This window comes from Cetorhinus maximus, chromosome 1, assembly GCF_964194155.1.
Source record: "Cetorhinus maximus chromosome 1, sCetMax3.hap1.1, whole genome shotgun sequence".
Lineage (NCBI taxonomy): Eukaryota > Metazoa > Chordata > Chondrichthyes > Lamniformes > Cetorhinidae > Cetorhinus > Cetorhinus maximus.
In genome coordinates, this window is record NC_135879.1 from 175,902,654 (window position 1) to 175,929,767 (window position 27,114).

Below are 27,114 nucleotides of genomic sequence, written 5' to 3' on the forward strand. Positions count from 1 at the left end.
CCAGACCCACAAACCCTCTGGGTGAAAAGAAATTTCCTCATTTCCCCTCTAATCTTTCCACCGATCACTTTAAATCTATGCCCCCTGGTCACGGACCTCTCTGTTAAGGTAAATAGACCCTTCCCATCCATTCTATCCAGCCCCTCACAGTTTTGTACATCTCAATCAAATCTCCTCTCAGCCCCCTCTGTTCCAAGGAAAACAGCCCCAGCCTATCCAAAGTTTCCTCATTGCTGCAATTTTCCAGTCCTGACAACATCCTCGTAAATCTCCTCTGTACCCTGCCTAATGTAACTGCATCCTTTCTCTAACACAAAAACAGAAATACCTGGAAAAACTCAGCAGGTCTGGCAGCATCGACGGAGAAGAACAAAGTTGACGTTTTGAGTCATCATGACCCTTCAACAGAACTAAGTAAAAATAGGAGAGGGGTGAAATATAAGCTGGTTTAAGGTGGGGGGGTGGGGGGAGAATTTGGGGGGGGGGGGGGGGTGGTTGTAGGGACAAGCAAGCAGTGATAGGAGGAAATAACCAAAAGATGTCACAGACAAAAGAACAAAGTGGTGTTGAAGGTGGTGATATTATTTAAAAGAATGTGCTAATTAAGAGTGGAGAGCAGGACAAGCAAGGTATAGGTAGCTCTAGTGGGGGTGGGGTGAAATAAGACTAAAAGGGCATAAAAGGTATAGATTTAAAAATAATGGAAATAGGTGGGAAAAGAAAAATCTATATAAATTATTGGAAAAAACAAAAGGGAGGGGGAAGAAACGGAAAGGGGGTGGGGATGGAGGAGGTAGTTCAAGATCTAAAGTTGTTGAACTCAATATTCAGTCCGGAAGGCTGTAAAGTGCCTAGTCGGAAGATGAGGTGCTGTTCCTCCAGTTTGCGTTGAGCTTCACTGGAACAATGCAGCAAGCCAAGGACAGACATGTGGGCAAGAGAGCAGGGTGGAGTGTTAAAATGGCAAGCGACAGGGAGGTCTCGGTCATTCTTGCGGACAGACCGAAGGTGTTCTGCAAAGCAGTCGCCCAGTCTGCGTTTGGTCTCTCCAATGTAAAGGAAACCACATTGGGAGCAACGAATGCAGTGGACTAAGTTGGGGGAAATGCAAGTGAAATGCTGCTTCACTTGAAAGGAGTGTTTGGGCCCTTGGATGGTGAGGAGAGAGGAAGTGAAGGGGCAGGTGTTGCATATTTTGCGTATGCATGGGGAGGTGCCGTAAGTGGGGGTTGAGGAGTAGGGGGTGATGGAGGAGTGGACCAGGGTGTCACGGAGGGAACGATCCCTACGGAATGCCACCAAGGAGGGGTGAAGGGAAGATGTGTTTGGTGGTGGCATCATGCTGGAGTTGGCGGAAATGGCGGAGGATGATCCTTTGAATGCGGAGGCTGGTGGGGTGATAAGTGAGGACAAGGGAGACCCTATCATGTTTCTGGGAGGGAGGAGAAGGCGTGAGGGCGGATGCGCGGGAGATGGGCCGGACTCGGTTGAGGGCCCTGTCAACTACCATGCGTGGAAAACCTCGGTTAAGGAAGAAGGAGGACATGTCAGAGAAACTGTTTTTGAAGGTAGCATCATCAGAACAGATGTGACGGAGGCGAAGGAACTGAGAGAATGGGATGGAGTCCTTACAGGAAGCAGGGTGTGAGGAGCTGTAGTCGAGATAGCTGTGGGAGTCGGTAGGCTTGTAATGGATATTGGTGGACAGTCTATCACCAGAAATTGGGACAGGTCAAGGAAGGGAAGGGAAGTGTCAGAGATGGACCATGTGAAAATGATGGAAGGGTGGAGATTGGAAGCAAAATTAATAAATTTTTCCAGGTCCCGACGAGAGCATGAAGCAGCACCGAAGTAATCATCGATGTACCGGAGAAAGAGTTGTGGGAGGGGGCCGGAGTAGGACTGGAACAAGGAATGTTCAATATACCCCATAAAGAGACAAGCATCCTTTCTCTAATGAGTTGACCAGAACTGCACACAGTACTCACATTGTGGCCTAACTAATGTTTTATATAGTTCCAGCATGACCTCCCTGTTCTTATATTCTATGCCTCAGCTAATGAATGAAAGGATTCCATATGCCTTCTTAACTACTTTATCAACCTGTCCTGCTACCTTCAGGAATCGGTGGACATTTACTCCAAGGTCTCTCACTTCCTCTACACTTCTCAGCATTCTCCCATTTATTAATCTTTTGCCTTGTTTGACCTTCCCAAATGCATCACCTCACACTTCTCTGGGTTGAATTCCGTATGCCACTTTCCTGTCCACCATTGTTATCCTTCAAAAGTATACTCATTGCCAGCAAAATCAATGTCTGGTACTTGCAGACATGGGGTCACTCCTAGCTGAATATGTCACTGAATATCTGCCTATGCCATATCTGTTTCACTGCAGAGGCAGTGACAGAGATATATCTGCATCACGCACCTTTGAGGCAACCACAGCAATTAGCTAGACAAACCAGGTAGCAAACAGGATGACAAATCACAGCTACAAACCTGTGAATATGAAACAAACAGATTGCAATATAAATATACTTCTGTAAGGCAACATGCAAGTGTGCATAAGTAAATAATTCTGTAGATAAATAAAGAGAAACTAAAGTGAAACTTAAAATTATAAATGATGTGCTAATAACACCAAAAGTAATCAAAGGAATGCAAGACGTGTCGGCAACTATGTCTTCCACAACTATGCAAATTGTACAATGGGACTGATGTTCAAGGAGAGAGAAAAGAATAAATGAAGTGACTATAGAGCAGTCAGTTTAACATCAGTAATAGGCAAACACAAGAGTAATTTTAACTTTTGTCAATAGTGTAAAATTGGCAATATCAGATTGGTATCCCCTTGTAGACCCAACCAAGTTTTATTTTCATTGAAGCCATGGAAATGAAAATTGGGAGAACTGTATAACAGGTGAGTGAATCGATATTGTCCATTGACACTATAGCCCAAGATCAAAATTACTCATTTGGAACCCATAAAGCAAAACTAATGAACATTTAGAAATGCATGGGTTAAATAAGAACAGCTTGAATGGATTTGTTGAAGTTGTGTTTGGCAAAGTTTTTTGACAGGTGGGCACATAAAGGGAGTGATAGATGTGGTATAAATGGATTTTCAGAAAGCTTTCAATAGCAGTCATTTTAACAAACTGATGCAGGAAGGAATCTTGGTTGCTCCAGAATTAACTTTCTCCAGCTGAACATAAGAAAAATTCAAGCTACCATCCACTTTGGCTTTTGCAAACATCTCCCAATCATTCTTCCCAGCAGTCACTTCAGACTAAAATAACTTCACTTTGCTATTTAAAATAGGCTCAGTTTATAGAGCCTGTTTCTGTGACGCTGGTTTATGTCAGTGTTTATGCACCACACCATCCTCTGACCAACCCTCTTCATCTCACCTGATCATCATACCCTTCTATTCCTTTCTGCTTAATGTACTTATCCAGCTCCCGATCAAATGTACCTATGCTGTCCACCTCAACTACTCCATTTGATATCAAGTTCCTCATTCTAACCACTTTCTGGGTAATAATAGCTTCTCCTGAATTGTTTGTTGGATTTAATAGTAAATATCTTATATTTATAGCCCATATTTTTGGACTCACCCCCCTTCCTTATAATCACTAGTTTTGTGTACAAAATATTATGTACCTCCATCTTGGTGACTGAAACCCTTATCCACAGCTTTATTGCCTCAAGGCTTGATTTCTCCAACATTTTCCTTATGGCTTCCACAAACTGCAGTTTGCACCTACATCCACACTGAGGCACACAGTCACATTATCCTGCCCCTGCTTAACTCCAATAGTTACCTGTGCCCAAGTAAATTGACTTTAATTTTCTCCTTGCTTTCAAAATCTTTAATGGCCTTGCCACACGCCAACACAGCTCAGTTCCTCTGGTCACCCCTGCAGCTGCATACACCTTCCACTATGATATCTGCCCATTCCTTATGGTTTTTTTTATTTATTCATTCATGGGATGTGGGCTTCACTGGCTGGGCCAGCATTTATTGCCCATCCCTAGTTGCCCTTGAGAAAGTAGTTGTGAGCTGCCTTCTTGAACCACTGCAGTCCATGTGATGTAAGTACACCCACAGTGATGTTAGGAAGGGAATTCCAGGATTTTGACCCAACGGCAGTGAAGGAACGGCGATATATTTCCAAGTCAGGATGGTGAGTGACTTGGAGGGGAACTTCTAGGCGGTGGTGTTCCCATCTATCTGCTGCCCTTGTCCTTCTAGATGGTAGAGGTTGTGGGTTTGGAAGGTGCTGTCGAAGGAGCCTTAGTGAATTCCTGCAGTGCACCTTGCAGATGGTAAACACTGCTGCTACTGTATGTCGGTGGTGAAGGGAGTGAATGTTTGTGGATGTGGTGCCAATCAAGCGGACTGCTTTGCCCTGGACGGTATCAAGCTTCTTTAATGTTGTGGGAGCTGCACTCATCCAGGCAAGTGGGGAGTATTCCATCACACTCCTGACTTGTGCCTTATAGATGGTAGACAGGCTTTAGAGAATCAGGAGGTGAGTTACTCATCGCACTATTCCTAGCCTCAGACCTACTCTTGTAGCCACAGTATTTATATGGCTAGTCCAGTTCAGTTTCTGGTCAATGGTAACCCCCCAGGATGTTGATAGTGGGGGATTCAGTGATGGTAATACCATTGAACATCAAGGGACGATGGTTAGATTCTCTTTTGTTGGAGGTGGTCATTGCCTGACACTTGTGTGGCGTGACTGTTTCTTGCCATTTGTCAGCCCAAGCCTGGATATTGTCCAGGCCTTGCAGCATTTGGACATGGACTGCTTCAGCATCTGAGGAGTCACGAATGGTGCTGGACATTGTGCAATCATCAGCAAACATTCCCACTTCAGACCTTATGACGGAAGGAAGGTCATTGATGAAGCAGCTGAAGATGGTTGAGCCTAGAACACCAACCTGAGGAACTCCTGCAGTGATGTCCTGGAGCTGAGATGATTGACCTCCAACAACCACACTCATATTCCTTTGTGCTAGGTCTGACTCCAACCAGCGGAGAGTTTTCCCCTTGATTCTCATTGACTCCAGTTTTGCTAGGGCTCCTTGATGCCACACTTGGTCAAATGTGGCCTTGATGTCAAGGGCAGTCACTCTCACCTCACCTCGGGAGTTCAGCTCTTTTGTCCATGTTTGAACCAAGGCTGTGATGAGGTCAGGAACTGAATGGCCCTGGCGGAACCCAAACTGGGCGTCAGTGAGCAGGTTATTGCTAAGCAAGTGCCGCTTAATAGCACTGTTGATGACCCCTTCCATTACTTTACTGATGATCGAGAGTAGACTGATGGCCAGGCTGGATTTGTTTTGCTTTTTGTGTACAGGACATACCTGGGCAATTCCCCCAAACATTGGCTGTATAGCTTTAACTCCATAGTGTGCCCCTGATGTTCGTGATCGGTTCTTTGCCCAGGAGATAGCCTGATTGACACCTGGGCCTTCACTTGGATGGGGAGCCAGTCAGTGAATGTTGCAGCAACAGCTAAGTCTGCACAGGGGTTGGTGGGGAGGGGAGTCAGTCAGGAATGGGAAGATGGAGGAGGAGGGGGCTTGACCAGTGGTGGGCAGGACAAGGATTGATCAGAGGGGAGGGGTCAAAAGGATGGTGAAGAGGGATGGTTGATTGGAGGGGAGGGGTCAGTCAGTTAAGGAGTGGAGGGGGTTATCGAATAGGCTGCCAACTGTGGGGGAGGCTCTGAAGTCACATAAAATACTTCAAGACATCCAGCCAAATTGATGGAAGTGCAGCTGTTGCGTCAGTCCACCCCGAGCAGATATCCTGAGGTCAGATTTGCTTCTCTTTTTATGGTGTATTCCTGCTGCTATTTCCAGTCTCACCAGGATGCCTAGCTTGGGCAAAGGGGAAGGGAAATCACTGCGGCACATGGCACAACATAGTGTGTCTTGTTGTGCCAGCTGAAGGAAAAGAGTTTAATTTGTTTTTTTTTCAATTTACATTTGCGTGTTGCTATTCATTGCTTTCTACCAAGCAATTAAGCACTTACTTAAAAAAAAAACAAGGAACAGACTGATGCTCAGTGTTAGCAAAGTTATAACAACAAAATATATATCTAATATATTCCCACCATTAACATTTTAACATTGTGATGTGTAATCAGTGCCTTCGAAATAATTTTACATATGTTCTGGTCAATTCAAACTGATCATATAATGGGCATATCAGAAAGTTTCAACCAACCAATCTAGATCAAGTGTGTGACTGAATACCTGATGCAACACAGAGCTAACTTTTGAAGTGGATGCGTTTTTTATAACTTTGTTAATATGAAGTGTTCAATAGAGCTTCTCTGATCTGAAGGGTTTATTCTGATCCTGGGACTTCACATTCAGCCTCACAAATCCTAGGATCCTGCATAGGGATGCAGCTTGTGATGTACCATAGAACAATATAAGTATTCATCTAATCCATTATTCAATTAGTGAATACATGCTGAAAGAGTACATTGCCCACACAGTGAGTACCATCCAGTTTCTGTAAAGACATTGATTTTTCACAAGTCCATTTGCTTTGTTTGCATCATAATGGTAACTGCATTCAGAGTCTGAAGAACACACTTTTCCACTTGAAAAGAAAAATGGGTCAAACATATAATCACAATAAAGCAAGCGAGGTTGGTTTTTACATCATAGCACTGATAGAAGACTGGTCATTTCAAATGGACTATCTTAAAACCCAGGTGATCATGTTATAAAAAAAACCCATCTACGGGACTGAACCATTTCATGGCTACAACATCTTGATGCTAATTAATTCATGTAAAATAAATGACATCTGGAGCATAGTACATCCATATTTGTTTACTGAATTGTCTACCTGTTAAATGTAGGCCTCTGCCAGGCTTCTTGAAAGCAGCCACAACAAACTCCAACTGGGTGGGGCTGAGTTCTTCTTCCATCCACACCTTTCTCAATTTAGGTGGGTTGCTGGACTCTCCCAGAAATACCCTCAGATACATCAGCAATGTAGTCCATGGTACGTTGCATACATGTTATCCTATGCCAGATGTAGGCACCACTAAAAGCAATTCAAATGACGGTCAATCATGGACAGACTTGGAATCTACCATCCAGGCAGCTGTATAAGAATAAAATTTTAAATCTGCATCTTTTCAACTGTGACAAGCTTTGATATTCCAGCAAGGGAACAGCTGATATCCCAGCAGGATGCAGCTCAAATATCCCAGCTTACTGCCATTCTGATATCTTGGTTAGATGCAACTTCAATAGCCTGGCAGGATTCAGCTTGAATATCCTGACGATGTCCCTGTTCTAAATTGACAGCGTGGATTCCCTTTATACTGCCACGACTGGCAGGGGTTATCTGTTCCTAATATGCTAATTTGAGAATTTGGGACAGAGTCATGATGAGGACAAAACAGTACCGCCAGAGCTTTTCCCTGCACTTCATCCGTCAGAGATGATACTGTGCTCAAATTCCAGGACCACTTACAATAAGCCACATCAGAAGGGAAGTCACAAGAAAAAGATAAATTCCAAGCAATTTCCTAGTGTCTATGTTGAATTTTGCTCCTATTTTTGCATCAATTGCTGAGCCCCAAAATGTCGGAATTTTAACTGTGGATCTCAAGAGTTTCTGGGGTATTGTAAGGGCTGGCATTCCTGGCCTATGAGATGCTAAATTAGCAAAGATTCCAAAAGTGTCTCTTTTAACCATGCAAATTATATCAGTCTCAAAACCTAAAGCTTGACAAACCATTTATCAGCACAGTTTCTTTTAATCTCATTAAGGATAATCACCCCCTATTTACAAACACACACATTAGGAGCTGAAGTCATTCAGATCCTCAAGCCTGCTCCGAATGCTGAGCTGATTGTGGATTCAACTCTACATTCTTTCTAACCCAATAACCTTTGACTCCCTTGTTAGTCAAGAATCTAACCGCCTCTGCCTTCAAAATATTCATTGACCCTGCTTCCACCACTGTGTGGGGAAGAGAGTTCCAAAGATTCACCACCCTCTGAAAGGAAAAAATTCTTCTCATCTCTGTCTTAAATGGGAGACCCCTTATTTTTAAGCTGTGTATCGCACAAGGGGAAATATCCTTTCAGCATCCACCCTGTCAAGTCCCCTCAGGGACCTTGTATGTTTCAATGAGATCGCTTGTCAATCTTCTAAACTCCAATGGATACAGGCCCAACCTGTCCAACCTTACTTCGTAAGATTAACCCCACCCACCCCCCAACAACCCCCCACACCTCCCCATCCTGGGTATCAGTTGACTGAACCTTCTCTGAACTGCTTCTTTTTTTCCATTTTACTTAGATAAGGAGACCAAAACTGTACATAGTGCTCTAAAGATGGTCTCACAATGCCCTGTATACCTGTAGCAAAACAACCCTATTTTTATATTCCCCTTGCAGTAAATGACAACATTCCATTTACCTTCATAATCATTTGCTGTACCTGCATATTAACTTTTTGTGATTCATATACCAGGACACCCAGATCCCTCTGTACTTCATGGTTCTACAATCTCTCTCCATTGAAATAATATGATGCTTTTCTATTCTTCCTGCCAAAGTGGACAAGTTCACATTTTCCCATATTATATTCTATTTGCCAAATTTTTTGCCCACTCACTTAATCCATCTAATTGTAGGGGAAACATTTTATCAACATCTACTAACAGATATATGATGTCCTCATCACAACTTTCTTTCTTACCTATCTTTGTGTCATCATCAAATTTGGCAACCATACATTCGGTCCCTTCATCCAAGTAATTGATGTAAATTGTATAATAATTGAGGCCCCAGCGTTGATCACTGTGGCACTCCAATTATCACATCTTGCCAACAAGAAAAAGACCCAATTATCCTTACTCTCTGCTTACTGTTAGCTAACCAATCCTCTAGCCATGCTAATATGTTACCTCCTACAACATGAGCTTTTATTTTGCATAGTAACATCTGATGCGGCACCTTGTCAAATGCCTCCTGGAAATCTAAGTACAGCACATCCACAAGTTCCCCTTTATCTGCTTCCTCAAAGAACTCCAATAAATTAGTCAAATATGATTTGCTTTTCACAAAACCATGTTGACTCTGCCTGATTGCATTGCCCCAGTATGACATCCTTACTAATAGGTTCCAACAATTTCCCTACAACAGAAGTTAAGCTAATTGGCCTGTATTTCTTGCTTTCTGCCTCCTTCCTTTCTTGAATAAAGGAATCACATTCGCTATTTTCAAATCAGATGGGACCTTTCCAGAATCTAGGGAATTTTGGAAATTAAAACCAAAGCATCTATTATCTCAGCAGCCACTTCTTTTAAGACCCTAGGTCGAAGTCTACCAGGACCGGGGACTTGTCAGCTTTTAGTTTTAATAATTTTCTCAATACCCTTTCCCTGATTATTATAATTGTTTTAAGTTCCTCTCTCCTTTCACTTCCTGATTCACAATTATTTCTGGGATGTTATTTGTATCCTCTACAGTGAAGTCAGATGCAAAATATCTGTTCAATTCATCCACCGTTTCCTTATTTTCCATTATTAATTTGCCATTCTCACTCTCTAGAATGCCAACTCTCACTTTACTTACTCTTATCCTTTTTAAATCCCTGTAGAAACTCTGACTATCTGTTTTAATATTTCTAGCTAGCTTTCTCATACTCTATTCTCCCTCCTTATGAATCTTTTAGTCATTCTTTGCTCTTCTTTATATTCAGTCCAATCTTCTGTTCTGCCAATATTTATAAGAGTGACCACCGTAAAGTCCTTGTGGAGGCACAGTTCCATCTTCATACTGAGGATACATCCATCATGTTGCTATCACTGCGCTAAATGAGATAGATTCAGAACAGATCCAGAAACTCAAAATTGGGTAGGATATCCATAACGTGCTGTGGGTCATCAGCAGCAGCTTAATTCTATTCAACCAAAATCTGTAACCTCATAGCCTGGCATCTCCCCCATTCTACCATTACCATCAAGCTGGGGATCAACCCTAGTTCAATGAAGAGTATAGAAGGACATGTCAGAAGCAGGACTAGGCATACCTAAAAATGAGTTGCCAACTGGTGAAGTTACAACACAGGACTACTTGTGTGCCAAACACCAGAAGCAGTGTGTGATAGACAGAGCTAAGTGATGCCATGACCGATGGATCAAATCAAAGCTCTAAGGCCCTGCTGCTTCCAGTCACGAATGTTGGTGGACAATTAAACAACTAACCAGAGAAGAAGTCTCTACAAATATCCCCAAGCTTAATGCCAGGAGAGCCCAGCACATCAGAAGCGCTGAGTGGGTGATCCATCTTGGCCTCTTCCTAAGGTCCCCAGCATCATAGATGCTTGTCTTCAGCCAATTCAATTCATTCCAGGTGATATGAAGAAACGGCTGAAGGCACTGGATGCAGCAAAGGCAATGGGCCCTTCCAGCATCCCAGCAATAGTACTGAAAACTTGTGCTTTAGAACAAGCTGCACCCCCAGCCAGGCTCTTCAAGTACAGTGACAACACTGGCATGTACCCAACAATGTGGAAAATTTCTCAGGTATGTCCTGTCCACAAAAAACAGGGCAAATCCAACTCAACCAATTACCAGTTCATCAGTCTACTCTCAGTCATCAGCAGAGTGATGGAAGGTGTCATCAACAGTGCTATCAAGTGACACTTACACAACAATAACCTGCTCACTGACACTCTGTTTGGGTTCTGCCAGAGTCATTCAGCTCCAGATCTCTTTAAAGCCTTGGTCCAAACATGGAAAAAAGAGCTGAATTCATGAATGGTGGTGAGAGCATCTGCTCTCATAAAGGCAGCATCAAGGAGCCCTGGCAAAATTGACGTCAATATGATTTTGGGGAAAACTCTCCACTGGTGGAGTCATACCTAGCACAAAGGAAGATGGTTTTGGTTGTTGGAGGCCAAACATCTCAGTGCCAGGACATCACTACAGGAGTTCCTCAGGGTAGTGTCCAAGGCCCAACCATCTTCAGCTGTTCCATCGATCACCTTCCCTCTATCAAAAGGTCAGAGTGGGGATGTTTGCTGATGATTGCACAATGTTCAGCACCATTCGCAACTCCTCAGATACTGAAGCAGTCTGTGTCCGTATGCAGCAAGACATGGACAACAGGGGCTGACAAGCGGCAAGTAACATTCATACCATACAAGTGCCAGGCAATGACCATCTCCACCAAGAGAGAATCTAACCATCTCCCCTTGGCATTCAACAACATTAGCAATACTGAATCCCTCACCTTCAACATCCTGGGGGTTTCCATTGACTAGAAACTTAACTGCACGAGTCAAAAAAGCACTAATGCTAGAAGAGCAGGTCAGAGTCTGGGAATTCTACAGCGAGTAACTCACCTCCTGACTCCCCAAAGCCTGTCCACCATCTACAAGGCACAAGTCAGGAGTGTGATGGAATACTTTTTACTTGCCTGGATGAGTGCAGCTCCAACAACACTCAAGAAGCTTGACAGCATCCAGGTAAAGCAGTTTGGCACCGCACACACCACCTCAAACATTCACTTACTCCATCACCAGCACACAGTGGCAGCAATGTGTACTATGTACAAGATACAAGATGCACTGCAGCAACTCACAAAGCCTCCTTCCAACCCACAAATTCTACCGCCTAGAAGATCAAGGGTAGCAGATGCACGATAACACCATCACCTGCAAGTTCCCCTCCAAGCTACACACCACACTGACTTGGAACTCTATCACCATTCCTTATTTTCACTGGGTCAAAATCCTTGAACTCCCACCCTAACAGCACTGTGGGTGTACCTACACCAGATGGACTGCAGCGGTTCAAGGAGGCAACTCACCACCACCTTCTCAAGGGCAGTTAGGGATGAGCAATAAATGCTGACCTTGCCAGTGATGCCCACATCCCACGCAAGAATAAAGAAAAATGAAACACCTTAATGTTTTTCTACAGTAGACATGCTGTGTAAATATTTGTTGTATTTGTTCTTATATTATGTTAGTATGCTTTCCCAAGAGTCAAATATATAGGGTTAAATTATTCTGTCATCCAAAAATGGGAGACTGTTGTCATCCCAATCATAGGAACCCACGAGTAAAATTGCTGTGTCTTTGAAACCATCCTGATCTTGCCCATTTCTTTGTTTTATCTTCTTACTTCTCCAACTTCCTCTTCTCATTCTTTTTTGCCCCATTTGTTTAATCTTTTGCTATTTGTTTTACTGCTTACCTTAGGAATACATTTCACAGCTTTAAATATGCTGCACTAAATCTAACAATATTTAACTTTCAGAAAATAATTAGTTGTTAAGTTTCCCTTTCAGAATGGAATGAATTGAAATTGTAAAACACTGCATCACAAAACAGCTGTGCTTTGAACAAATCCTAAAATATACATTATAATTGCCTAATCCTGTCATTTTAATACACTAATACCATTCTAGTACTCCAAAGGCTGACACTATTTAAATAACTTAATCTCATGGTTTTAATAGGCAAATGGAATGCAATAATGAGAAGCCTCCATTCCTATTAACAAAATGAATTCTGTTCTCAAACCTGAAACAATCCTGTTTAGAACAGAAGATAGACATTCTATTAAGCATATCATGCAGTGAGTACAAGGTCTGTTTCAATATATATTGTAATCTAATCTACCTGGCATGTTAATTGGAACCTGATGATGATATAAAAAGCGTTACTTTTTTTTGTTTGTTTCAGCTAACAGACACTTAATCCCTTTGCCATGGCTTTCAAAATGATTGAACAGAGATTTAGTTCCTAATTACTATTCAAAATTTGGTGTCAGCCTTGCTTCAGTGATAGAGCACTTGCTTTTGAGTCAGATGATTGTGCATTCAACTCCCACCACAGAGACTCAAGTATCTATTTCAGGATGATAGTCCAGTGCAATATTTTTGGGTGAGAGATTGAACTGTCTGCTCTCTCTGGTGCAATCACAGTTCCATAGCATTATTTGAAAAAGATTTGAGGAGTTTCCCCAATATCCTGGTCAATACTTAGCCCTAAACCAACACAAAAAAGAAGACATCATTTGGTTTTATCGCTATTTGTGGAGCCTTGCTGTGTGTGAATTGGCTGCGACATTTGTCTATATTACAACTATTGTACACTTCAAAAGCACCTCGGGATGTTCAGTGGTCAGAAAAGTTCCATCATTTGCACATGTAAGGGCCCAGGCGTGTACTTTAGGCTTTCTTCAAGATGCAAAAATGGGCCAAATCCAACAAGTCCCTTCTTTCTTTCTAGACTTTGAGGATATCTAGAAAGGTTCTGTCCATTATCTAAACACAATGTATTCAATTTAAAATACATATATCTTTCAAAATTTAATTTAAGAAAATGCATTTTAATCAGAATTGTCATTTTAATTACACTTCCAAAGTTCAGTGTGAAACATGATGGAATAGAAATTGGACTTTGTTACACCCATTTTAATAGCGTAAAAGAAGCACAATAAAAGCCAATTTCATGGGCAAACATCCTGTGCCTGAAGTCTGCCTAAAAGATCTCCGAACTGATATTGGGTCAAGCCAATTTTTATTCATTCCTTAAAACATGCATTAATTCTCTTTGTTAAGTACATGAGGGGTTCTACACCTGCTTCATTCCCACTTCGTGAAATTGGAAAGAGATCAAGCCTTAGGTTTGCCTTGCTCAGAATTCCTCATCGGCTACTGCAGCCTAAGTAGTATCTAGGAAAAGAAACTAAATTATTTCTTGTTAAAATTGTCAAAGATATTGTTGTGGAGCCAAGAGGAACTGAAATGACCACCTCAACACCACAGAATCAGCCTCTCCCCATTACCACCTCGATGACCAGGTGTGTAGATGAGGGTAGTGCAGTTGATGTAGTTTATATGGATTTCAACAAAGCCTTTGAAAAGGTCCCACATGGGAGACTTATGAAGAAGGCAAATGCACATGGGATACGGAGTAATTTGATAACGTGGATTCAAAATTGGCTTAGTTGTAGGGGGCAGAGGGTGATGACAGAAGGATGCTTTAGTGACTGGAAGCCAGTGTCCAGTGGTGTACCACAGGGATCTGTGCTCGGTCCCCTATTATTTGTCATTTATATAAACGACATAGATGACTATGTGGGGGGTAGGATTAGTAAGTTTGCGGATGACACAAGGATTGGCCGGGTGGTTAACAGTGAGGTTGAGTGTCTTGGGCTACAGGAAGATATAGACGGGAAGGTCAAATGGGCAGATAAGTGGCAGATGGAATTTAACTCTGAAAAGTGTGAGGTGATACACTTTGGAAGGAGTAATTTGACAAGGAAGTATTCAATGAACAGCATGACACTAGGAAGTTCTGAGGAACGAAGGGACCTTGGCATATGTGTCCATAGATCTCTGAAGGCAGAGGGGCACATTAGTGGGGTGGTGAAAAAGGCATATGGGACACTTGCCTTTATCAATTGAGGCATAGATTACATAAGTAGGGAGGTCATGTTGGAGTTGTATTGAAACTTGGTGAGGCCACAGCTGGAGTACTGTGTGTAGTTCTGGTCGCCACATTATAGGAAGGATGTGATTGCACTGGAGAGGGTGCAGAGGAGATTCACCAGGACGTTGCCTGGGATGAAATATTTAAGTTATGAAGAGGGGTTGGATAGGCTTGGGTTGTTTTCGTTGGAGCAGAGAAGACTGAGGGGTGACCTGATCAAGGTGTACAAGATTATGATGGGCATGGACAGGGTGGATAGGGAGCAGCTGTTCCCCTTAGTTGAAGGGTCAGTCACAAGGGGGTATAAGTTCAAGGTGAGGGGCAGGAGGTTTAGGGGGGGTGTGAGGAAAAACATTTTTATCCAGAGAGTGGTGACGGTCTGGAATGCACTGCCTGGGAGGGTGGTGGAGGCAGGTTGCCTCACATCCTTTAAAAAGTACTTGCATGAGCACTTGGCATGTCATAACATTCAAGGCAATGGGCCAAGTGCTGGTAAATGGGATTAGGTAGGTAGATCAGGTGTTTCTCACATGCCGGTGCAGACTCGATGGGCCGAAGGGCCTCTTCTGCACTGTGATTCTGTGATTCTGACTTACATTAGGGGCGCTGACAACTAGACATGCAGCCTGACATTCATCCATTTTAAACACGTGAGCTGCTTTTGGAGGCGCAACAAGCACCAGCAATTCAGCCACAAGGCCTAAGACCCATTTTCAGGCAAACCTGAGAGGGCAGTCAGGGCCTCAGCTCCACATCTCATCTGATAGACACACCTCTGACAGTGCAGCATTCTTCAGTTCTGCACTGAAGTCTCAGCCTAGATATTATGCTCAAGACCATGGATTGGGAATTGAACTCACAATCTTACGAACATACGAAATAAGAGCAGAAGTAAGCCATTCGGCGCCTCAAGCTTGCTCTGCCATTCAATAAGATCATGGCTGATCTGTTTATGTTCTGAACTCCACATTCCCATCTATCCCGATAACCTTTGATTCCCATGCCTAATAAGAATCTATCTACCTCCGCCTTAAAAATATTCAATGACCCTGCCTCCACCACAATTTGAGGCAGAGTTCCAAAGCCGCTTGACCTTCTGAGAGAAAAAGTTACTCCGCATCTTTATCCTAAAAGGGCAACTCCTAATTTTAAAACAGTACCCTCTAGTTCTGGACTCACCCACAAGAGAGAAAACATCCTTTCCATGTCCACCTTGTCAAGAAAGTTCAGGATCTTATATACTTCAATCATGTCACCCCTCACTCTTCTAAACTCCAGTGGAAACAAACCCAATCTGTCCAACCTTTCTTCATAAGACAACCTGCTCATTCCAGGTGTCAATCCAGTAAACCTCCTCTGAACCGCCTCCAACGTATTTACATGCATTCCCTAAGTAAGGAGACCAAAACTGCACATAGTATTCGAGATGCATTCTCACCAATGCTCTGTATAATTGAAGCATAACATCCTTACTTTTATGTTCAACTCGTCTTGTAATAAAGGATAGCATCCCATTAGCCTTCTTAATTACTTGCTGGACCTGCATACTAACTTTTTTTGACTCATGAGCTAAAACTTCTGCACCTTGGAATTCTGAAGCCATTCTCCATTTAGATAATACTCTGCTTTTTTATTCTTCCTGCCAAATTGAAACTTCACATTTTCCCACACTAACACTCCATCTGCCAGATTTTTGCCCTCTCACTCAACCTATCTATATCTGTCAGCAGTCTCCTTTTATGACCTCTTCACAACAACTTTCCTACCTATTTTTGTGTTATCTGCAAATTTACCTACCATGCCTTCACTCGCCTCATCGAAGTAATTGATATAAATTGTAAAATGTTGAGGCCCCAGCACAGACCCTTGTAGGACTCTACTCGTCACATCCTGCCAATCAGAAAAAGACCCATTTATGCGTACTCTCTGTTTTTGCTAGCCAACCAATTTCTATCCATGCTAATATGTCTCCCCTTACAACATTAGCTTTTATTTTCTGCAATAACCTTTGATGTGGCACTGTTATGATTCCCAGCTGAGATTACCCCTGGACAAGCCTGATCCCAGAGTGGAACCCAGCCTGATAGATCCTAACGTTTATGTGTTTGTTTAAATACGTGGAGAGTAGCAACTGAACAGAGACACAGGAGCCAGCTGATGAACTTTTTACAAAAGAATAAAACATTTATTCAACAAGAAAAGTTGAACTACATTACAATACCCCTTCACCCACAACTATACCTTTACAGATGTATATAGATTTGTAAGGATAACACAAAGCTATCTTATATTTTAATATACACAGTAAGTACCCAGTCCATGTAAACCTATGGCGCCCTGTGGTCCGACACACCACACTCTGACCTCAAGTGACAGATGCCACCTCAACCAGATGGTATGGATCTCTCCGCAACTCCCCCAGACACTTGTCACACTGTGAGCCAACCAGTCTCATTGAATTCACATGAGGGTTTCCAATCTTCACTCTCCAAGACCTCGCCTTGGAATCTTCTCCCAAACCGACGCTTTCTGTCAGATGTGTTCCGCAAGGGTTCATCTCCAGGTTTTTGAACTCTCCTGATGTTCCCCTTCCCTGGGTCACCACATGCATTCAAGCTGCCTTCCATGCACTCACTATCACTGTCTCAGCTATCAACCACTGCTTCACATGCCCATAGCAAAGAATTACAGACCTTCAGTTGTCTCTTTGGACCTTCTTGTTCCTTGCAAGCTGTTCTCACTTTAAATCTGAAGCTTGGAGCCTTTCCCTCTGCCCCTCACTCTTAACTTCACTTAACAGGACCTTTTTGCAGGTTCCTGTCCTTCCTTTGGCTACAAGGTCTCCTTTGGACTTTCCCCTCTTCCACTCTCCTGGATTTTTGGGGGGTTTTCTTCGCTTGTGACCTTTTTGTTCTCTTGGGAAATCTACAGTTCCTTCTCCCAGTGTCTAGACTACCTGGAGTCCTGGCTTCAACTGAACTTAAAACTGCTGCTTCTTCAGTTCTGTGCATATGTCTGTGGCAGAAACCTGCCTATCTAGCCCCCCTATTGCTAGGCAACAGCTCTATTCTTTCTACTGTTGTGTTTACATTTACTTTATAGGGGTCGTAAACTTCTCATTATAAATGCAGACAGCTTTTTAAAGTGAAACTAAAACTCCATTTGACCTCTCTTAACACAGTCACAGAAATACAAATCAAACTTAAACTTTAAAGCTAAAACTCATCTCTAACGCCCACAACTACAAATGCAACATACTTAAACTATCTCTATTTCCTAACCGGCACTTTATCAAATATCTTCTGGAAACCTAAGTACAGTACCCCTACAGGCTCCCTTTATCCACAGTGCATGTTACTCCTTCAAAGAACTCCATTAAATTGGTTAAACATGATTTCCCTTTCACAAAACCATGTTGACTCTTTCCGGTAACCTTGAGTTTTATAAGTACCCAACTATGACCTCTTTAATGATCCCAAGACAGAGATCAAGCTAACTGGCCTATAGTTTCCTGTTTTCTGCCTCCCACCCCTCTTGATTAGAGGGTGCTATTTTCCAGTCTGTTGGAACCTTTCCAGAATCTAATGAATTTTGGAAAATTAACACCAACACTTCTACTACCTCATTAGCCACCTCTTTTAACACCCTAGGGTGAAGCCCATCCAGTCCAGGAGACTTGTAAGCTCACAGCTCCATCAGTTTTCTCAGTACCACTTCTCTAGTGACTGTAATTTCACCAAGTTCCTCTCTCCCTTCAACCTCTTGATTTACAGTTATTACTGGAATGTTTTTTGTATGCTCTGTAGGGAAGACAGAAGCAAAATATTTGTTCATTACATCTGCCATTTTCTTATTATCTACTATTAATCCCCCATTCTCACTCTCTAGAGGACCAACACTCGCTTTACTCACTCTTTATCCTTTTAAATACCTGTAGAAAATCTTGCTATCTGTTTTTACATTTCTAGCTAGCTTTCTCTCATAGTCTAATTTCTTACTCCTGATTAACCTTTTAGTCATCTGCCATTCTTTATATTCTGACCAATCATCTGACCTGCCTGCACTCATCTTTGTGCTTTCCTTAACTTCTTTATTTAACCATGGAAGGTGTGTCCTCCCCTCAGAAATTTTCTTCATAGTAGGAATGTACTTATTCTGAGTATTTTGAAATACCCCCTTAAACGTCTGTCACTGCTTCACTGTTGATCTATCCTCTAGCGTAGTTTCCCAGTTCACTTCAGCTAGCTCAGCTTTCATGCCTACATGGTTGCCCTTTTTTAAGTTTAAAATACTAGTCTTTCTTCTACCTTTCAAACTGAAATGATTGATAATCTATTGTAGGTATATCATTTTAATTATGCTTGTAGATAACTCCCTGATGGTTACTGTGCCAGGTAAAATATCTTGCCAGGTCTTTTCATAGAAATGTTCACAGATCTCAGAGAAATTAAATGATTCTTTGATGTCACTGTTCAATGAGTTTGCTTTGTAAATTTAGAATCTATATATGTATTGATTGAAGAATTTGATAAGTTTGGTAACTTGGTAATTATGCTGCAAAAATGTCTAATTATCTACATGCCTTTACAAAGGGTCATATCCAAAACCTGTTAATTTATCTTTCTCTTTCAGATGCTGACTGACCTGCTGTGTATTTCTATCAATTTCTGTTTTTATTTCAGATTAGAAGCATTCACACATTTATTTTTATCTGCATTTATCTCTTTAATCTAATTACCATAGATTTTGTTGTGTCTGGTACTATATGAATCTTCAAATGAAAAAAATTAAGACTGTAATGCTGCATCTATTAAACTGAGACTGGCCCTTGTGGCTGCACCGTGCAGTCCGCAGTCTTTTAATGTTGCAGAGTGATCTCAGGCTGATTGGTACTGTGATGTTATGGCTAAAGAGCTGCATATGTGTGTTTCAAAACTTTAGTGGACCTCTGGCCTTTCTGCAGTTAGGTTTTAATGTTAAAGGGAGTGTCGAGATAGTGGAAAGACAGGGAAGGGAGTCAACTTTTTGACCTAATATTAAAACCGTTCTAAACAATGTTGCACAAGTTTCTAGGATTATCTAGTCATTTTTAAACTGAGTCTTAATATTGGAGTGGATTTATAACCTTAGTCAAGGTGAACTTGAAGCACTATGAGGATGCCCTGTGGGTCTTACGCCACTTGGCTTAAGTATGTGCAGTGTCAGAAGTCCTGGCAGCCACATTGTACTACTACTTTCTGAAATTAACCTCAAAATATTTAAGACCAATGCAGAAATATGGTAAAATTCCACCCTAAACTTGTATGGTTTGAGCCCGAGGAGGTACAAAGAGCAGTTTGTTGCTCACTCTTTGAGTTTGTGCCACAACGACAGTTGTTAGTTCTCCAAAAGACATAAAATTCCTGGGAATTTGGGTTATTAATAATCATCCTGTACAGGATTTTGTTCCAAGTCTCTTTCTTTGGCTGTATTTGCCTGCCTATTACTACCAATCTGATCTATGCAATCATTTGCATAGATCAGCTCTCATAATCAGTAGTTCAGGTCCAAGGAGAAATTTTGCTAGATCATCTCTGTGCAAGGAATATTGGAAAATTAATTGGGTCAGAGCACACCTGCAAAGCAACCACAAAATGTTCCTCCTATTAAAATTATTGAAATAAAATTGTGTGGGTTCCTCTGCACGCATGCCCTATTGCCTGATTTTCTGGTACTCACTGCACCCAATGTACCCAGGCTTGGATGCAGGATTCATAGAAACGTTGGGCAAAATTTTCCCCATGGCTTCAGGACCCCGAAATCAGGGTCAAATGGGGGTCAGAATCCTACGCTGTGTGGGGAAGAGTCACCCGGCTGTAATTTTCCCCAAATTGGCCAATTAATCGCCAGAGGGCGGACTCCCCATCCAATTAAGGAGGACAGGCGGGCTCTTGAAGCTGGAGGACCAATAAGAGAACCTCCAGCCCTGAAGAAGCAGTCTCTTCAGGTAAGTGAGAGAGAGGGCACTCTAAGGTGGATTCACCCTCTCTTCAAATGTTTTAACTTTAAAATTTAAAAATGCCTTTAGCAGCCAAGCCACCACTGTAGCGTGGGAACCCCTTCTCAGGGAAGCCTGTGGGTGTAGCTGAAGCTAGGCAATTAGGGGAGGGCCTCAAAGCTTGCCTGAAGCATTGGCCCCCATTGGTCTGCTGCCGGGATTCTGCCGCCAGGCATCTGGCCTGTTCCCCGTTGACTCTGGGGGGGCCTGGTGGACAACTGGAAAATTCCAGTTGGTCTCTGACAGTAGGTCTTAATAGGCCTTTTACAGGCTCAGCTGGCTACTGTCACTTGCAAGTCTTGCAATTCTCCAATTCTGTCTCCTGGAAAATTGCCTGGGGGAGGATGCTGTTCGGAAAGTGGCACATCGGCCAGAGGTGCAAATTTTTGCGCCTGCCCATCTACTTCCATGCTCGCTCCCATCAGGGGCTAAAAATTCTTCCCATAGGAAGATATACGGCTAAGTAGGAGGCCATTCAGCCCATTGTGTTCATGCCAGCCAATAAAGAACTTTCCAGTCTAATCCAACCTGTCTGCTCTTGAACTGTAGCCCTGTAGGTTATGACCCGTCAAGTGTATATCCAAGGGTAGAATTTTCCCCCCATCGGTGGGGTTGTGTGGGGGCGGGCGCAGGTGGGTGCAGACCCGATTGGCGCCCCTGTTCGGGTGTACGCCGCCATTTTACATGGGCAGGCCAATTAAGGCCCGCCCAGTGTGTCACGCACCCGGAAGCGCTGTGCGCTCCCTGTGCGGGCGGGGGAGGGGTGTTTCCCTGAGTCGGGAGTGAAATCTCTGTGCCTCAGGGAGATAAGTTTTAAGTTTAAAATTGTTTTTTAAATTTAAGACACGTCCCCTCATGTAACAGTGTCACATGAGCTGGGACATGTCAATAAACGTTATTGAAAAAGTTTATTTAATTTATCAACCCTTCATGAAACCTCATCCCGCCCGTGGATGAGGTTCCATGAAAAATGTGCAGGCCGCCTGGGCTCTACGCCTGCCCGCCAACCTTGAGGTTGGACGAGCAGCTTTCCCAATAGGCTTAATTAGTTAACTAATGGCCTTAACAGGCCTTTGGCAGTTCGGTGGGCGCGCAGCCAACTCGGCTGCGCGTCCGCCAAACTGAAAATCTAAATGACGCGCAGTGACGTTGGGATGCACACCCGATATCACCCCGCATCATTTTACACCTCAGCAAGCGGACCCTGCCCCCGCTCGCCGAGCCGAAGATTCAGCCCCAAGTATTTTTAAAATCTGATGTGGGATTCTTCCTTTACCAACCACCCTTTCAGGCAGTGAGTTCCAGACCCTCACCATGCTGTTCCCAACTCCCCTTTCAATTTTCCATGAATTACTTTAAATCTAAGCCCCCTAGTTATTGACACCTCTGCCAAGGGAAATAGGTCATTCCTATCCATGCTACCTAGCTTCTTCATAATTTTATATACCTCAATTTTCTGCCCAATTGACCAGTCCATTAATCTCTTCTTGCAGTTTACAGCTTTATTCCTCACTATCAACCACACGGCCAATTTTTATATCATCCCCACGCCAAGTTAACTTAAACCCTCCCCAGTAGCACCAGCAAACTGCCCTGCGAGGACATTCATCCTAGCTCTGTTTAGGTGCAACCCATCCAGCCTGCATAGGCCCCAGCTCCCCTAGAACCAGTCTTGTGTCACAGGAATCTAAAACCCTTCCTCCTCCATTTTCTCTCCAGTCACATATTCATCTGCTCTAACCTCCTATTTCCGTATTCGCTAGTGCATGGTACCGGGAGTAATCCTAAGATCACTGCCTTTGAGGTCCTGATTGCTAGTCTCTTCCTACTTCCATAAAACCTGCTTGCAAAACCTCATCCTTCTTACTACCTATGTCATTGGTACTGATATGGACCATGACCTTTGGCTGTCCACCCTCCCAAACAGAACTCTTTGCAGCTGCTCAGTGACATCCTTAACCCTGGCACCAATGAGGCAATATACCATCATGAAAAGTGCCTGCGGCCACATAAATGCCTGTCTGTTCCCTAATTATTGAACCCCCTATCAGTATTGCTTTCCAATTTCCCTCCCTGTGCCACGGAGCTACCAGTGATGCTGCACTCTGGCTGCACTCCACAGACAAACCATCAGCCTCACCATTATTTTGAACTGAAAACCAGTTGGAGAGTGGAATGAATTCATGGTACTCCTGTATTACCTGCCTGGTCCTCCTCGATTGCCTGACAGTCACCCATTCCCTCTTTGTCTGCACACCCTCAAGCTGTAAGGTGACCACACCCAGAAATGTGCTACCCACATAGCTCAAAAGCTCATGAATGCACTACAATGATGCCAGCTGCTGCTCAAACTCTGAAACCTGGAACTCGAGTTCCTCCAGCTGATGACACTTCCTGGACATGTGGTTGTCCAGAGTATGAGAAGCATCCTGAAGTTGTCACATGGAACAGAATACTCCATGGAAGTGAGGCAATCTTTCCTGTCACTATTTATTGGACTAACTAAACTTAACAGAAATAAACTAAATACTTAGATAAAAAACATTGACCAGTTACTCACCAATCAACATTTTCCTTGTTTGATGTCACTTTTAGTTTTGTTTATTACCTCACTCCCTGACGCTCATACTCCTTCCAGGCTCCAGCCCCAAACTCCTTCAGGTCCGCTGCATTTACCTGTTGGTCTCCAGCACTGTTTTCCCTCAGGCTCATTCTCTCTATCTCCTGTTGACTCTCTGCCACCATTACCTTTTGATCTCCAGCACGGTTTTCTCTCAGGCTTATTCTCTCTGATTAATGCTATCATAATGTCATATAGTGAGGCCATAGTTAATGAAAAAATGTGTCCTGTAGACCGAGTAATTTTACAAATTTAGATTCCAACTGCACAGTGTTGCCTGTCAGGGGGACAGTTTCTTAAAATTACCTCCATAGCTGATTTGTGACTAATCAAAGAGAAAAAGGAAAATTGACTGCACTTCAACAATATACCAAAGACACCTGTTTTAATAGGACTTTTGTCAAATGTCCCCATTCTGAAAACATGCACCAGAATAAAGCTTTCATTTTCATTCTCCAATATAATTAATCAATTGTTTTAATTGCAAACACCAAGCTGCGTATTCAGTTGATTTTGACAATATTTTCATCTGCTCCTCCTTAGTTATCACAGTTCATCATAAAATGCAGGATGCTGTAAAGAAATTAACTAATAGTTGGTGATGGATTGTTTGGGACCGCATGCATCTTTATCATGCATTCCTTCCATTATTTTCTATATAATATACAAATATTGACTTTTTTTTAAAGGTTGTAGCGTCAAAGTATTCCCTTTCTGACTTTAAAATGACCTATTATGGGTTTTTACTCAGTCCAAAAAGGTATTATTAACATATGGGATGTTTTGACACAATAACCAATAAAAAACAGTGACTATTTGTGTAATATATAATTTTTAGGATGTCAGTAAAAGGTTCCATCTTTACTTTTCCAGACTGAACTACATCCAAGAATGCAGGCAGATAAAGGAGGGTTCGTCTGGAAAGATAGGTGGATAACCCTTATATGTTTTTTTGTTGTTGTTAAAGGGTTATCTTCTGTTATTTTATCAAAATTACCATTATGCATGTAGAATGATATATTTATTACATTGCGCCATGCCAGCATTTATATTGTTTTGTTTTATAGGGAAGAAGAACTCGCTCCTTCTGCATAAGGTCCAACGTGATCTGAACACTGGTGTTTTTGATAACCAAGAGACTGAACTTCTCAAAAAGATGGTGAAACAAGACCGGGAGATGGTGCAATTTATGGAAACGCCCCTTAATACATCATTTGGGGTATTTCCTCCAATTTCTGGCAACTCAGTCATCAGAGCTTCTATGCAGTCACAGCCACCAAATATAGCTCAGTTAGATTTTCAGCAGACTTCTTCACCAAATTTGAAAACCAATTCACCATCTTCTCAGTCATACACAAGACCACGCCAATTGGTTCAGACTGCACGCAACCAGAGTTCGCCCACACCTAGCCCACAGGCAGCGGTGCCATCACCCAGTTCTTTTAATGCTGTAGTTTCGAGTCCTTCTGTTCAAAGCCCATTGGCAGGCCGAACTTTTCAATATGGCTCGCTAAATGTGTCACAATTGTCCTTGATGCAGCAACAGCAAGCACACACCCCAACTCAACGGCGTGATTCTAACAAAAGTACACAGGGTTTGCAAATAAGCAGCCTGAGCAGAGAAGCAAGACCTCTCTCAGCATCTCAGCCCTCTCTACCACATGAGGTGACACCATTAATTGTCAGACCACATCCATCTTCTGGAGAATATTTATCAACCATACCTACACCAGTCTCCACCATGCAAGGTGTAGGACCTCAAGGAGGAATCCGAAGCACTGTTCCTCATAGAGTGGCTCTCTTCCGGCATATGTCCTCAGGAGCTCTACCACCACTTCGAGGGCCACAAGTAGCTTCACCAGCCCAAAAAAGGGAGACATCTACAGTCTTAAATACAGATACTAATCAAGGAAGACCACGATTTCCCTCTAATTTATGACCCTAAAGGTTTTTGTTCAGTACCGACTTGTTATCGTTAAATACTGAGATTCTTCACCAATGTTCTACAAGTCAACCTCATCATTCATGAGGATAGTCTTATCATCTTCTGACAGATTGGACACTGCTGTCCTCATCACATGCACAGCTCAACGAATGTAAAATATGACAGAATAAAAGATTATAAACCACAATTTTCAGAGTTCTAATTAGTATATCACCAGTCTTCCTTCCCCATGGATTTTGGACATGTTGAATTGTTTTATAAACTCTTGTAAAATAAGAGCAATGTAACAATAACTCGTCAGCTGGATCAATATTATTGTTGAAACAAAAATCTCTTTGAGCGCACAACAATGCATATCCAGTTCAGGACTGAGTTTTTAAAAGTATACCAATGCTGCTCCATATAGCATCACCTACACCATTCAGTGTTTCTTGCTCGAGAACTACTCATCAAGATATTCTATCCTTTATCAGCAAAGCATGGAACATCTAATATGTTTTGTAATGAACTCTCAATAGATAATTCTGTAAATTCTGTTCCAGTGTTATACTGGGTGATATTTCTGCATGTTCATAGGTGGACTAAGGACCAACTTTAAAAAAAAATCAGACATCTCTTCTAAAATAGACAAGACATTCCTCGTTTCAGCTTCAATGTTAAATGTATGCTTCATTTTAATGGATTCTGCTAAAGAACATTTACCTACGACATGCATATGGACAAAAGAATGCATCCATATCTTCAATGTTACTATAAAGACAAATTTGCTTATTGTGGTAACTAGGAATTTTTCATTCATGTTCTTTTTTTCCTTACTTGTATCATCATTTCCCAATTCAGCTTTGATAAAATAAATAAATTTGTAGGCCAGGAAGGTAGTTTAAAAAAAATACTTTCATAGACATGGCATCACTTGATGTCAGTGAATACTGTGCTGTGAAATTTGCAATATCCTACTTCATTAATTCATTAAAACAATGGTTTTATTGGTTAAATAACCACCTACAGATTAGGTTAAACAGATCTTTTTCCTTTATTTTCTTTCTTTGTTTTCATTGTATTTGGTAACATATCTTGTTTGTTTAAAATTTGTAGTTCATATGTGTTGATTTTAGAGAAAAAAAATCCAATTTTTTCTGTGTATGATGTCACAACACATCATTAAAGATAAGATTTAAAGCCATACTCTTATATAATTTCATTGGTATCTTTAAACTCCTTAATAAGTGCATATTGATTGTAAACTGCTTCTACTTTTTGTTTCTATAAACATATTTTTGAAACATCTTTTTAAAATTGTGAGGTCATTGGTCTTAACGCTGGTCAAGAAGGTCACGAAAAGTCCCATTTCCTATCAGTGTGATTCGGTTTTGTATCAAAATTAAATCAGTCCTGAATGTCTGATTAGACTGAAAATCACAAGCATATTTTTCTCTTTCAACAAAGCTACAGTATTTATCCAATAATTTTTCACACCTCAATGAATAATACTGTAGTCGTGTATGATTTTGTTGAATAGTGATACATTAGACTGAAATCATGTTTATAATTTCAGTCAGTTTACCACAGAAAAGAATATGGCTTTAACTTGAACTATGTTTATCATATGCAGCACAAATGGCTACATATTTTTTGGAATGCAAAACAATGATTATTACTAAATGAATCAGATGGAACAAATAAAGGAAAATGATTATTTCAATAGGAAATTGTGTTTTGTGGGGTTCCTTTTTGTGTCTTTGGATTCTTTTAATATTCTTTTGCTTTCCTTTGTAATTATTTCATAAAGATTATCTTTGTAAAAGACATTCATAAGCTATTGTGTGCCTAAATTGTGGTCATTTTATATTTGTATGTATGCAAAGGAAATTTAAAATGTTTTTTAAAAAAATCACCATCTTCATAGTTTCAGAGAAAGCGATTAGAAATCCAGAAACCCAATGTTGACAGATAAAACCATCCATGTGTCTGTTATAAAGTCAGGTTTATGCTCACTGCAGATGG

At 41.9% G+C, this 27,114-nt stretch overlaps 1 protein-coding gene across 1 annotated transcript in view; it reads left to right on the forward strand.

Annotated features, from left to right (window-relative positions):
• LOC144685518 (potassium/sodium hyperpolarization-activated cyclic nucleotide-gated channel 1-like) overlaps nucleotides 1-26,816 on the forward strand; it is a 324,879-nt gene extending 298,063 nt beyond the window's left edge. The window contains exon 8 of the mRNA XM_078550109.1: nucleotides 24,233-26,816. Within this exon, the coding sequence (XP_078406235.1) occupies nucleotides 24,233-25,104 (872 nt within the window). The 3' untranslated portion in view covers nucleotides 25,105-26,816. The remainder of the gene's footprint in view (nucleotides 1-24,232) is intronic.
• Nucleotides 26,817-27,114: the final 298 nt, after the last annotated feature.